Source organism: Lynx rufus, unplaced genomic scaffold (genome assembly GCF_022079265.1).
Source record: "Lynx rufus isolate CCGP_SWC_20201006 ecotype Redwood Valley unplaced genomic scaffold, mLynRuf1.p SCAF_17, whole genome shotgun sequence".
Classification (NCBI taxonomy): Eukaryota; Metazoa; Chordata; class Mammalia; order Carnivora; family Felidae; genus Lynx; species Lynx rufus.
Genome location: NW_025814831.1, coordinates 5,951,476 through 5,966,195, shown reverse-complemented (window position 1 = coordinate 5,966,195; position 14,720 = coordinate 5,951,476). Strand labels below are relative to the sequence as shown.

At 45.1% G+C, this 14,720-nt stretch overlaps 1 protein-coding gene across 1 annotated transcript in view; it reads left to right on the top strand.

The window, feature by feature from the left end:
- Positions 1 to 14,720, top strand: part of YY1 (YY1 transcription factor) — a 28,683-nt gene that overhangs the window by 2,891 nt on the left and 11,072 nt on the right. The window contains exon 2 of the mRNA XM_047080115.1: positions 13,446 to 13,608. Coding sequence (XP_046936071.1) covers positions 13,446 to 13,608 — 163 coding nt within the window. The remainder of the gene's footprint in view (positions 1 to 13,445; positions 13,609 to 14,720) is intronic.

Sequence of the window (14,720 nt, the reverse complement as noted above, 5' to 3'; positions counted from 1 at the left end):
AAAGCTGATTATAAATATTTGATGGCAATAACATAGTATGGCCTGTTTCCTCAGACATGTTTTGTGGTAAGCTATCCCTCTTCCTTGTCCTTGTGGTTTGGAATTAACACCAAAGAGACGCTAAATAGTTTGTGATTAACTATGCACGTCCCAAGTACAGATTCTGAATATAGTGTAATCTTTGGAACTGAAATAAGGAGATAATTGATAGTAGGTGAAGAAATCAAAGCAGGTTCACTGTTAGGCTGAATTTCTACGTGTCTGTGTGCTGACTGGTAGGCGATATGCTCAGTGCTTTCACCACCAAATCTCATTTGATCCCAGGCATGAGAGTTTTAACTACAGTGTGGTTTCGTGAAAAGTCCTTTAGATTGGAAATGAGCTGTGACGTGACAGTTTTGCCCAAGTCCAAGCTTAGTTACGTGAAGTCTTCATAAAAATAATTGTACACAGGGTATTCTCAGAGCTCTAGTTATTCGCTAGTACCTCTTAGTTAAAAAAAAAAAAATGTTGTGGGAGCCAGCATGTTTGAGGAAGCCAAATCTGGATTTTATGGGTTTCTGTTGCTTGTATGCCATCTTACTTTAATTTCCCACAGAGTAACAACAATCTGTGTGATTGGCATCTTTTTAATGGAGTGACAGCAAAGGAATCTACTGGTTCTATACTAGAGTAGTTTTAGACTTGAAAGGTCCTTAGAAATCAACTTTTTTGTTTCCTCTTTTAACTGGTGTAATTCACTTGGGCACAGTTCAGTGGCTTCCACTATACTCACCAGGTTGTACAGCCATCACCGCTAGCTAATTCCAGAATATTTCCATCATCCCAGAAAGAAACCCCATTAGCAATCACTCTCAGATTTCCTCTGCCCCCCTCCCCCGCCCCCCAGGCCCTGGCAACCACTAATCTACTTTGTGTTTCTCTGGATTTGCCCATTCTGGACATTTCATTTAAATGGAATCCTACATTCTGTGGTCTCGTGTGTCTGACTTAGTCTGTTTTCAAGTTTCATCCACATTGTAGAATGTACTTTATTCCTTTTTAAGGCTGAATAGTTTTCCATCGTGTAGATACTAGAGCAGGACCTGCTTAAATTTGCAGATGAGAAGATGTAGGCCCAGTAAGGCTACATACGCTATGTATGTTTTAGTATTTCATCACTCTTCAGTTGTGTCTTGAACATCCTTAATCCATTGCTTTAAGGCCGTGTTTACTGTTGTTTTTTTTTTCCCTGGCAGTATGACTAATGAACATTGCCATGTTGCTAGATTTAGGGCACAGTCTGAGATGTCTATTTTTCCCTAAATTGTCGTCATTATTGTATGGGAGTGACATCCTATTTTATAGAGCTTACTATAAGCTAAACCACTTAATCATTGGGCCGAATAGAGAAGCTCATGATAAAAGCTGAGTATTTAAAACATTTAGTGTTGAGAAAAGACTAAGAAGGCTTTAAAATCTTGAGGTTTCGGGTATGCAGAAATTATGACCTTCACTCAAGGCTGTTGGTATTTTAATTATCTTATGTTAGACCAAATATAGAAGTGCTTTGTACTGGATTGACTAAAACATCTAAGACTCGAAAAACGTTGATGTTAAAATCAGTAGATTGAAAGAAAGTTGGAAAGTGTTTAATTTTCTCTCAGTTCTACATGTTAAGAAGTTCAGGTTTGCTAAAAGTTACTAGTCCTGACCATTTGCCACTCCTCTGTGGGTTTTCCACCTCATCCTTTTTTATCTGCTGTTTATCTTTAACTGAGTTGCTGTGCATAGAAATTCCCATGGAGCCAAGCTAGGGAAGCCCTCCAAAGTGATCTTGTCAACCTTGCGACCTACGTAGGGCAGGCGAAGTCACAGATCCTGGTTCCTGACCTGGTAGTCCTGAAAGCCTGGCTTGCTGGCACAGACTGTCCCCAGGTTACTCGCCTTTACTTTTCCTCCCACTGTCAACCGCTGACTCCCCCTGGTGGGAAAGGAAAAGTCTGTATCAGGAAAAGGTCGGTACCTACAACTAGCATTTTAGGCTCTTGAAAGAGAATAAATGAAGTAATAATTTAGAAAACGTACGCTAGACTCCTGGACAGATACTTACAAAAGGCTTTTTATTTTTTGTTGTTGAAGTCTGCTTAGTAAGGTGGGTTGGTTTTAAGGCTGAGACATTTAGGGCCTGTTATGAGTATAAACAATTATTAGAATGAACATTTCTTAAGCTCTGCATTCCTATGTTAACCCCTGATCCGCTCCTCCCGGGGGACCATTCTCTGAACTCTGCTTTTACTCCTTCCCATACATGTAGGACCTAAAAGTGAAAACTTACAATTTCTACACCTGAATATTTACCAGTGGGTTGTATTCTATAGTATTGTTGGGTAAACATTCAAATCTTGTATTTTAAAATTTGGCATCTGAAACACTGTTTGGAGGTTGACGGTAATAATTTCATTACGGTTCGTGGAACATTAGGAAGATGTGCTGCGTAGGTTTGGAAGTTAGTTGACTGTACTGTATGAGTTGGTACTTCTCTATGTGTGGGGGACTTAATGACGCAGGAGAACCGTTTCCTATTCCTGAGTACCTTATGTTAGTAGGTCCCATTCTGTTTAACTTTGTGGGTAATTATCAATAATAGCAAGCCTGGGTTTCTGGGAATCATTAGTAACAAGCATCAGATTTCCTTTTTAGAGGGCACTGACCAAATATCTCGCGTTGGAATCTTAACGTCTGACCTTGGTTTCTTTGTCAAATGACTTAGAGTTGGGGGATCCCTAACAGCATTTTCAGTTCCTTTAGAACAAAGAAATTCTACTCCTTTCTGAACTCCTGCATGACAGTAGGGAGATATACTCACTTTCTTAAAGCAGAACTCTAATTTTAAAGTGATCTGGTGAATGAGGTATTAGGAACTTGAGTAAAATTCTTTTTTTCTTCCTACTTTTTTTTTCTTAAGTTCATTCATTTATTTTGAGAGAGAGGGAGAGAGAGAGCACGCGCGCGCATGTTCATGCCTGTGAGCAGGGGAGAGGGAGAGAGAATCCCAAGCAGGCTCTGTACCGTCAGCCCAGAGCCCGATGTGGGGCTGGAACTCACCAACTCTGAGATTATGACTTGAGCTTAACCAGCTGAGCCACCCAGCTTCCCCAATGAGTAAAAAAAAATTTAGAGGTATTTTTTTTTTTAATTTTTTTTCTTTTCTTTCTTTTTTTTTTTTTTTTGGAGTGAGAGAGAGAGAGCGAGCGAGCAGGGAAGGGGCAGAGAGAGGGAGACACAGAATCCGAAGCAGGCTCCAGGCTCTGAGTTGTCAACACAAAACCCAATGCTGGGCCCCATCCCATGAACCACGAGATCGTGACCTGAGCTGGAGTTAGACTCTTAATCGACCCAGCCACCCAGGTGCCCCTGACTAAAATTCTTAATAACCATGAAATCACTTTGGTCTTACACAGTGGTCTCAGATACGATTAAACATGAAGACAATGTAAATAGTTGTGATGGGCTCTTTTTTTCTTGGGTAAATTATTTCCCTTGAATGTAAGAAGTGTGCAGTAGGGAAGGAGCCTGCTATAGGCGTGCTGGAAGCACTTCTGTTGGAACCTGGACCACGTGTCTTGTGGTGGTGGTCCCCCCCACCCATTTTTTTTTAATGTTTATTTATTTTTGAGAGAGAGAGAGAGAGAGACCAAGTGCAAGTGGGAGAGGGGGAGAGAGAAAGGGAGATACAGAATCCCAAGCAGGCTCTGAGCTGTCAGTGCAGAGCCTGATGTGGGGCTCGAACCCACCAATGGTGAGATCATGACCTGAGCCGAAGTCGGATGCATAACTGACTGAGCCACCCAGGTGCCCTGGACCCTGTTTCTTCTAGGAGAGTCACAAACTACAGAATTTCTGGTACCTCACAGCCTTTTTGTGGTTCTCAACTCCATCCTCTCTTTTCCTTCTAGGTCTTCTAGCTCATAAGCACCCAAAAGCCTTGAGGGATGGGAGCCGCATCCACTTCTCCAAATTGACAATTGGCTTTTCATTTCTTGTTTTGTTGGTAACTCACTTATAGTTTGTGCTAATGCTGATGGCTCCTGTATTAATCTTAACAAGGACTATGTGCAGACTTCTGGATTTCACCTCTGGGATCTAGGCACACACTATCTATACCTTTCTGAATTTTCTAAGACTTAAATCAGATGGCTTCATTCACTCCCCTGCTTTAAAACCCTTCCAGCTCAACCGTGTGAATTTATTTAATGCAACCAAACTGTAGACTTTAAAATGGTTACAGTGGGGTACCTGGGTGGCTCAGTCATGAGTTCGTGAGTTCGAGCCCCATGTCGGGCTTTGTGCTGACAGCTCGGTGCCTGGAGCCTGCTTTGGATTCTGTGTCTCCCTCTCTCTCTCTCTGCCCCTCCCCCTCTCATGCTCTTTGTCTCTCTCTGTCTCAAAAATAAATGAACATTTAAAAAAATGTTTAATGGTTTGGTAAGTATGTTTGTGTTTACACATACACGTACACATGTCCTGCAGATTCTCATCACGCTGCTTAAAGCCCAAACTCCTTATCATGAGGCCACACATGATCGGGCCCGTGCTTTCCTTTCCTGCTTCCTCTCCCTTTATGCTCCAGCCATACCAGCCTTCTTTCCGTTCCTTGAACTTGTTCCTTTGCTCTTACCTCTACTTCCAGTGCGGGGACCCCACATGTTCCACATTCTTGTGTTGCATTGTTTTTCACATTTCAGCTCTGAGGCCTTCCTGGTCCTCCACTCTGACTCTCCTAATTCTGTTTGAGTCTCTTTGGAGCACTATCTGAAATTACCTTGCTTTTTTCTTTAACTTGTTTCTGTCTGCTTCCTCTAGAGAGTAAGTTTGGGGCCTGTAACCCTGCAGCCTTAGTATAACACTAGGCGTATAGAAGGTTCTTGGTAAATGACTGAGTCAGTGCATGGAAATTGCACAGTAAGGTAGAATCATGGCCTAGAGACCAGAATACCATCATCATCCATGACTGCATAGGTGGAAAAGAAGCATGAAGGGTGAGGCGAGGGCAGAGGAGTGTTCCCTTTTTAGGAAAGGCGTGGACTTCCGTCAATCCTACTTTCAAATCCTAGGCCTGCCGCTTAACTATGCTTCTTCCAGTACATGACTTGACATTTCTGAGGCTTATTTCTTAGACCAAAGGCACGGGGTTAATATCTTCAAGGTTTTGTTTGCCTCGAGGAATATGGCAGTTGCAGCATGAAGCCAGGTATGCAGTAAATGACAGTATCCTGTCTTCTCTATTAGTGGGGAAGGAGTGGAAACAGCCTGTGAGTGATTTCTGCCTGTTGCTTAGCACTGGATCTCAAATAGCTAGCGCTCCCCCCTCTCCCCAGCGAAGGTTTGGGTGATAGCAGTGGTCAGTCGATAATGTCGTTTTTGTCGTAAGTCACGTCGAAGGGTCAGACCAGAGTTGACGACCTGAGATGAAAGGTGTGGAGGAACAAGATCTAGCCAACCTGGGTAAATAAGTAAGTCGGTAAATACACGTGTGTGCCTTGGTGAAAATAGAAAATCAGGATCCCAGGGGGAGAAAGGAAGCCTCAGGGCCAACCCTCATGAGCTCCCTGTGGGTCAAGGTGGAAAGGGAAACAGTGCTACTGCTGATCTAAGATGAGGAAAGCTTCCAGAGAAGTCCAGCCTTTCTTAGGACTGAATTCTAAAACACTGCTTGTACATGAAGAGGCCCACTGAGTGATGATGTGCAGCTTCCAAACCAGCTTGGTGTCCAGAATTTCACGTGGTGTTTTAGGACAGGTGAAGACTTAAAATGTAAGCTAATTGAAGGCGATTCTGGATTTTCCACGGCCTTTCCGTGCATACTCCAGTTGACCAGAAGTTCACCATTCTTTAAAAAATCATCAAGCGTAGGACCTACTCTTATTCCCCTTACACCCAGGAGGGTCGGGGACGTGGGATGGTGTTTGGGCTCCCTCCTTGCTGTGCTCCAGACATAGTGGCTGCCATTTAAAGCTTTCCCTGGCCTCAGCCTTAGAGATGGTCTGTCTACTTTTTTTTCAGAAACGAGGAAAGCAAGTAAGGCTTAGTAACAGGAACGAAAGAGGTCTCTTGCAGGAAAGAGGCTTGGGCTTTGGAGAGCAGACTGGATGTAGATGGAGGGTGAGAGGTGGGCAAAGGGGAAACTTGTAGCTACCACGTAGCTTTTCTTCGACATTGACATTGAATAACTTGTTGTGAGAGGGCTGGTTTGGTTGGAGTGGGGAGGGCAGGTGAGTCTCCACCGGTTTGTTTTTGTTTTTGTTTTCTTCTAAAGAAAGGGCACGTACTTGAGCAGGGAAGAGGGGCAGAGAGTGAATTTTTAAAAAAATTTGTTAACGTTTATTCAGTTTTGAGAGACAGCATGAGTGGGGGAGGGACAGAGAGAGAGGGGAGACGCAGAATCCAAAGTGGGCTCCAGGCTCTGAGTTGTCAGTGCAGAGCTCCATGTGGGGCTCAAACCGATGAACCATGAGATCATGACTTGGGCGGAAGTCGGCCGCTTAACAGACTGAGCTACCTAGGCACCCCAGGGGGGGGAGGGAGGGGGGCAGAGAGAGAGACACAGACAGACAGACAGACAGACACTTACGAAGGCTTCACACTCAGCCCAGAGCCTGACTCAGGGCTTGAGCCCATGATCCTGGGATCATGATATGAGCGGAAATCAAGAGTCAGACACTCAACCGACCAAGCCACCCACCCAAGTGCCCAAGCTCCACTTTTTACACCTCTTACCCGGACCTAGGACCTGTAGAGTGCTTCCAGCCTTTCCAAATATTTAGTTACTTAATCCTGTCCTTTTTTTTTTTTTAAATATATTTGAGTCTTTATTCAAAGTTTTGGGGTGCTAGCCAGGGCCCCAGTCCTACTACTTTGTAAATTATTTTGAGTCTCTTTGCTTTGCCTCTCAAACTAGGATGGGAGTGATGAGTGCTTTGGTGATGTAGAAGAAAACTGAGCAGTTGGGAGGTAGGGTTAGGACAGAGGTATATTTATACATATTTATATAAGTTCCCTCTTATCTGTGGGGGTGCATTCCAGGACCCCCAGCGGAGGCCTGAAACCACGCATGCCTAAAATTACTGATGAACACTAACTAATGATAGAACAGTTACAACCTTTGGCTATAATAAAAGTTATGTGGATGTGGTTTCTGTCTTAAAATGTCTCACAGGGGGCGCCTGGGTGGCTCAGTGAGTTGTGCGACCGACTCTTGATTTGGGCTCAGGTCATGATCCCAGGATTGTCGGGATTGAGCCCCACGTAGTGCTCTGTGCTGACGGTGTGAATCTTGCTTGAGATTCTCTCTCTCTCCCTCTGCCCCTCCACCCCCTCTAAAATTAAAAAAAAAAAAAGTCTGTAATTGTCTGTGGTGGTACTGTACTCGCCCTTTTTTTTTTTTTTTAAACTTTATTTATTTTTGAGGGGCAGAGAGAGAGGGAAACACAGAATCCGATGCAGGCTGCAGTCTCTGAGCCGTCAGCACAGAGCCCGATGCAGGACTCGAACTCACAAACTGCGAGATCATGACCTGAGCCGAAGTCAGACGCTTAACTGACTGAGCCACGCAGGCGCCCCTCGCCCTTCTTACAATGGTGTGAGATGATGAAAGGCGTGTCTGAGGAGCAGATGAGGAGAGGGACCCGGGGCATGAGCCACAGTGTGAGGCTACCGTTGGCCCTTTGACCAAACCTCGGGAAGATCATCTACTTCCAAACCATTTGAATACAAAGTGTGTGCCCCATTTACGGGTGGAATTGGCTAGATTCTGTTTTTTTCCCTTCCATCTTAGGTCAGTTTACTTCATTCTGTCGGTTGTAGGTCATATGCGGGTGGCGACCGTTCATGGGTGCTGGAGTAACCTGATCCCAGTTTCGACTGGAAGTTCTCATTACGCCTTTTCCTACCACACTACCCCCCTTTGAAGCAGTGACCTGTGTTCTCCGCTTTTTCCAAATAGGAACTGTGAAATTTGGCTTTAATTTGCTTTTTTTGTCCAGTTGTGTTCTGGTTCTCAGGATCCTAAATTTAAGTCAAACCCGTTATAGAGACTCACTGCGGTGAGACTTCGCTTGCCTCCCTGAAACCGTGCAGAGAGAATTTGCTAAGTCCCGCCTTCAGGGAACACTCCAGAGGGGCATCTATATGTGCAGCAATTTGTAGAGGAGATTTAGATATTTTTGCTTCGTGAGTCTGCTTGGCCCAGGTGTGTATTTGATATTACACACCAGCCAGTAGGCATCCGTAACATACTTGACATTCAGAGCAGATCAGTTAATACTTTCCCCTTCCACAGGGCAAACCTGTTTCAGTAGTAATTATGAAATGAAACATTAAAATAATGGCCAGTGCAGAGAGTGAATTTTTTCTTTATTTGAATACATAACAGCAAAACGTTTTTTAATAAAACTGTACAAAAAGAAGTAATACATTTCACTAATGTATTTTTTGAACTAAGGGGCAAACACATATGTACTTATTGTCTGTAAATGTATTATATCATAAATTTATATTTGGCAAAAACTCCCCAAAGCTTTCTTTTGCAAAAATGAGATTAAATGACCAGAAAATAGCAGACATTGACATTCTTTGATCTGTTGCATTAGTGTGTGTCCAGTTCTTGGAGAAAATGAGGCAAACATTGTCTTTGATTTCTCTGACCATAAAACCTAGCGTCTTTTGTCATTTCTGTAGCAGCTTTTTTTTTTAGTGTGATTTTTTTTCTATATAAATAGTTTATTTCCTGACATTTTGTTGTTTAATCCTTAATGGCCCTTTTGATGATTTCTGTGTGCTGGTGGTCTTCAAGGAGTTCAGCAAGTTAACTTTCGTGTAATGCTCTTTATTAAGGAATAAGTAACAAACGTAATAACATGAAGTTTAAATACATATTATGAAAGCATACAGCAATTATTTAGAAAGACCCAACAAAAGATCTTACGAGGCAAGAATATTGTCACTGACACTGTTTAGAACTGCAGGTGTAGAGTGGTCATCAAAAGCAGATTGTCTTTAATCCGTGTGATTGTGGTCTGCAACACGTGCAGACCACGTGGTTATTGTCTATATTCGGGACAGACTGCCTTGACTGTGTGTCACTTTCACTTGGTAAGTGAGTACAATTCTTGCGAGACAAAGCTAGTTTTCTTCCTGCATCTGGGCAGAATTCCTTAGGTCTCCTTTGCAAAAATGTCTTCCTCATTCACTGAACGTTGAAATCACTCAGATGTTCATTCTGAGCCATCTCCTCTCTCTGTTTTCTCCAATAGATAATATTATAATAGATTTCTCTGGCTTTAAACTCCGTCCACATGCCAATACTGTCCATGTAGTTCTCTTAGCTTTGATTTCTTTTATCCTCACATTTGCATATTCTAGTATCTCCTTGAAGTCTGTCCACTAGGTGTCTCACAGATACCTCAGATTAAAGCAGAATTCCAGGTCCTCTGTACACGTCTTTCCCCCATCTTTCTCTAACTTGGCTGATGGCATCCTCCCAGAAATGCAAGCAAGAGACTTAGAGGGCCTGCTTAACATCCTTAACGACCCCCACCCACCCATCTGATTCATAACCCAGGCATGTGCAGTCCTTCTCCAAAATAAAACTTGAATGGGTGGCTCATGCAGTTAAGCATCTGACTTCAGCTTAGGTCATGATCTCACCTTCATGGGTTCGAGCCCCACATAGGTGGCATATGTGCACACCGTTCATAGCATTATTCACAGCAGCCAAAAGGTGGAACCAACTCATGTGTCCATCAGTAGATGGATGGATAAACAAAATGTGTGTACGCACGGGAATATTATTCGGCCATGAAAAAGAATGGGATTTTTGTATATGCTGTAATATGGATGGACTTTGAAAACATTGTGCTTAGTGAAAACCCCAGATGTGGAAGGACAAATACTGTTCGATTCCATTTATAGAAGATATCTGGAGGGGCGCCTGGGTGCCTCAGTCAGTTGAGTGTCCAACTCTCGATTTCGGCTCAGGTTCACGATCCCAGGGTTGTGGGATCAAGCCCTGCATCCCGCTCTGCGCTGAGTGTGGAGCCTGCTTAAGATTCTCATTCTCTACCCCCCCACTCCTTCCCTCTCCCCCTCTTCTTCCTCCCCTCCCCGCTCACTCTTGCTCTCTCTCGTGCTCTCTAGAATAAAACAAAAATAAAAACTTCAAAAAAAGGGACCTGGGATAGGCAAATTTGTAGAAACAGGAAGTAGAATAGAGGTTACCAGGGGAAGGGGGCAGTTACTGTTAATGGGCACCAAGTTTCTGTCGCGGATGATGAAATTTCAGGTATACATAGTAATGATCTATAATGTAAATATATGCATATATATTGAGTGTGAATATACCTACTGCCACTGATTGCACATTTATGGTGGATAAATTGGTTACAGTGGTTAAAATGGTTACATTTACAAATGACTAAAATGATCAACATTGTATTAGTGTCTATTTAATGAAAAAGTTTTTTAAAAAAATAAAAAGGAAACCATGAAAATGGGAGTGGGGGAGGCTGGCAGGCTGGGTTTGGCTCACTGGCTGTACTTGGGGATTGTAAAACTTGTCAGTCTCTACTTACACTCATTTCACGCATGTTTTGATTGTAGTTCTTAGTGATGTCAGTGACTGTTTTCTGGGCCCTTTGATGTTCTTCAGTGTTCGAGCTGAGAACCAAGTCTGGAGCCTGAGGAAGCATTTCCTCATTTGACTTGTTTGCGTCCCCCCACAATTCAGACGTTAAAGTCCCCCGGTGTGATCTTATTTGGAGGTGAGGCCTTTGGGAGGTAATTAGGTTACGAGGTGGAGGCCTCACGATGGGATTGGTGCCCTTGAAAGAAGGGCCACGAAAGAGATGATGGCCATCTCTGCCACGTGACAACAAGAAGGCTGTTTGCCAGCCGGCAAGAGCGCCCTCACCAGGAACTGAATTGGCTGACGCCTCGATCTGCAGAACTGTGAGCAATAAACACCTGTTTAAGCCTCGCAGTCTGTGGTAGTTGTGCTGTAGCGGCCGCAACCAGGACGGCTCTCTCACTAGAATAGAAGTTCCATGAGGGCAGAGGCTTTGGTTTCCGGGGCCTTAGAACGGTGCCAGGGGCATAGGGAGGCCTCAGTTGATGTGTGTTGAACTGTGCAAGGAATAATTCAGCCTGTGACCCTTTAATCCAGGAGCCGAGCTGGCCGGCCACCTTCTGCCCTAGCCTCTCCCGATCAGTAGCTTCCTCAGAGCAGCGGTGATCGTCAGCCTTGCTAGCATCCTTGTAACAGGAGCACAGAACATCCGTAAGAAACATAGCTCCCCTGCCCTTCAGAGCATTTCTGTAGCACCCGAAAGTTGATGGAGAAGTTGTGCCTCCATTGGAAGATTGGAAGGTGAAGGAGCGAGGACAGTGCTGGGAAGAAGTTAAAGAATCCGGTTGTGGTGCAGAGTCCTACCTAGCTTTCAAGCTTAGGATCATTAACCACGTCGCCTGGCCTTCCTGAAGGCATGCAGCTATTTTTGCCCTAGGCTGCTTTGTCTGTAAAGAGGTGACCTGGGATATGTTGTCGAGATCATTCTCGAGCAACAGGCCCGAACAACAGGCGCCTGGGCCTAACAGTGAAGTACACACATCTGAGAGTTAGGCTTCCTGGGTTCACACCTGCCCCTTACCGGACTAGTTATCCCTGAGCCGGCTGCTTAGCGTCTCGGGGCCTCAGCCTTTTCTCCTGGAACGTGAACGAGCTCATTTGTCCACTTCCAGGGCGATACGTGCTGTAATTAAAACAGTGGCTCCACGTCAACATTCAGTGACATGTTGGCTGCTATTACTATTTTCTGATTCCTTGCAGTGATGAATAACATTTTCTAAGATGAAGCGTGGTGGGAGAAGAGAGACACTTAAAGTTTAAAAGTGTCCTGTTCTGTGCTTTTCATCGCCAGGAGTGACTGAACATGATAATGACCAAAGGAATCGAGTAAAGCTACCCTCTGTCTGCATCTTGCCCACATACCCTGATGTCAGCCGTGTGTTTAAGCAGCTGAACATAGTTGTTCAGCAGTAACAGCAGCTGTAGGGTTTGGTTTGATTTGGTGTTTGGTCTTGTTTTTTAGCTGGTGGAAAGGTAAGAATTGAATAAGCCTGTTTTCACTTTGGAGAGTCCTTTGGTTACAGCTGTTTGTGAAGCATTTTGATGAAGAAGCAGAAATTTTCAGTTAGCAGGCATCTGGGGGTGCCTGGGTGGCTCAGTCGCTTAAGCGTCTGACTTCGGCTCAGGTCACGATCTCGTGGTTCGTGAGTTTGAGCCCCGCATGGAGCTCTGCGCTGACAGCTCAGAGCCTGGAGCCTGCTTTGGATTCTGTGTCTCCCTCTCTCTCTGTCCCTCCCCCGCTCACACTCAGCATGTCTCTCTCAAAACTAAGTAAACATTAAAAAAAAATGTTAAGTTATACCTCAAGGGTTCACACCACAGGTGGAAATACATCAACTGTATTTTGTGCACCAGTTGATCTTTATGGCATACAGGGCATCGTTACAGCAGAGAACAGAATTGGAAGGATGAATTAAGAAATTGATGGTCATTGAGGTTTGAGATGAGGGTAGGAGCTACCTTGATGGCCGTGGGGCAAGGGGAGAAGACCTTTCAAAAATCAGTAGGATTTGCTATCTGGGATGTAGGATATTAATGACGGGGGTCAGTATTCCTTATTTTTTTTAACCTGTTGGACTTGTGACAATAAGCCCTATGAGTAGGAACGTGTATTTATCGGGAGCCAGTTATGCACAGACTGAACAAGGCCCTGGGATCAGAACTGACAAGCATTCCCGTCCTCGTGGTCTAGCGGGAGAAGCCGACAAAAAGCATAGTGCTGTCATTCTGAACTTGCACGTGCACAGGCCACGGGGTTGGGGTGAAGGGCTGGGAGTCCTTAGAGGAGCTGAAAAGCCATCAAAGCCGAGGCAAAGAGTACGGGGATAGCAGCGAGAACTGGTGGGGCTGGAGTGGGAGGCGGGAGGCCAGCTTCGGGGCGAAGGCTGGGGCAGGAGCTTCCAGTCCGCGGGGCCGCTTCAGGGGTGCGTGTAGGGTAGACAGAGAGCAGAAGTCCGAGAGGTGGAGGGAGGAGAAGCCAGTTCCAGAAGGGGGAGCAGCCCCAGGCAAGTGGAGGCGGAGTCAGGAACGGAGACTATCCCAGACCAGCTAAGACGGCCACACTAGCACAGAGGTTTGGCATCGCAGATTTTGGTGACCTTCAAGCAGAAACGGGATTTCAAGAGATGGAGGAGGAAGCCTGGGTGGCTAAGACACGAGGCTTAGCGGCTGTAAATCAGCCGCGTCAGAAGCTGCTCGCGAAAGCCCTTTTTGTAGTTCTTTAACGTATTTGCCCACGCATACATTTTTGCTCCACTAAAAATAATGTTCTGGCGTGTTTCAGATGAAAAAAAAGATATTGACCATGAGACAGTGGTTGAAGAGCAGATCATTGGAGAGAACTCCCCTCCTGATTACTCAGAGTATATGACAGGAAAGAAGCTTCCTCCTGGAGGGATACCCGGCATTGACCTCTCAGACCCCAAACAACTGGCGGAATTTGCTAGGTAAGACGGAAGAACTTGCCTTGCTTTTTAATGGTACAAAGTGCTTGAGTGTCGGCCGCTGTGGTTTTGGTGCCTAAGTTACAAGGGCGGTTTGTATTCTTGCTCTAGGGAAACGTCTGAAAACAAAAGCAGTTAGTTTTATTTTGAGTAGGAACTATGCTATTAGTGTGAGTGGCACCATTTTAGATCCTTGCAGGCAGTGAGATGCAGCGAATACTTCTTAATTTCATAATTGATACTGCCTGTGAAAAAACTGCACATAATTTGTTTGGAAGCCGCTGTCTTAACACAACCCCCTCCCCCTACCCCCCCCCACCCCCCTGCCCGGCGTACATTGTAAATTTGAGGGTATCGTGCCGGACCCAGCTGCAGGGGCCCTGGGCTGCTTCTAGACCTGCACAGCTGGCCACTGGGAAGGCACGTCCGTTCGTACTGCAGCACACGATCAGTTAAGCTCCCAGTGTTTTATTAATTAAAGCTGGCATGACAGGATGAGATCAAGCATTTTCAGGGCCAGGACCCCCCGTGACCGTCCAAGGTGAGCAGTCAGGACGATCTGAACCCACTGCAGGTTTGTCTTGTCTGCGACGGGCTGGGTTCCCACAGAAGCCTCTGCCGCTTTTCATGTTGTTTATTTTCCAGTGCCGTTTGGCAGTCGTTATGAGGATGTGAGAACACACTCAAAGACAAACTTGTAAATAAAGTGAAAAGAACTCATAAACTCTGGAGCAGAAGGACTACTTCTTTTCCCAACCTGAGGGTGAATGAAGCCTGGAATAGCCAGGAAATTTAGTTAGGCAGGGGCAGGAACAGGAAGAGAGAAATCTTTGTGATCCCACACCATCTAGGAACAGAACGGGGCCCTCTCTTTTCTTTCTCCTGAGAGCAGAGGGGAGTAGATAAGAGCTGGAGGCCCTGGAATGTCCTCGTTTCTCCCAGCCCTGCCGAAAACAAGGTGGGTAACCTCCTGCCATTTGGGGCCTCAGTTTCACCACGTGTCAGATGTGTTGTCAAAAAGGGGTTTGTGCCCTTTTGTCCTATCCTGTGAAACTGCAGTCGTGGAGAATTATACACATTAGCTTATTTCTGACTGATCACGGCTTACCCAAAAA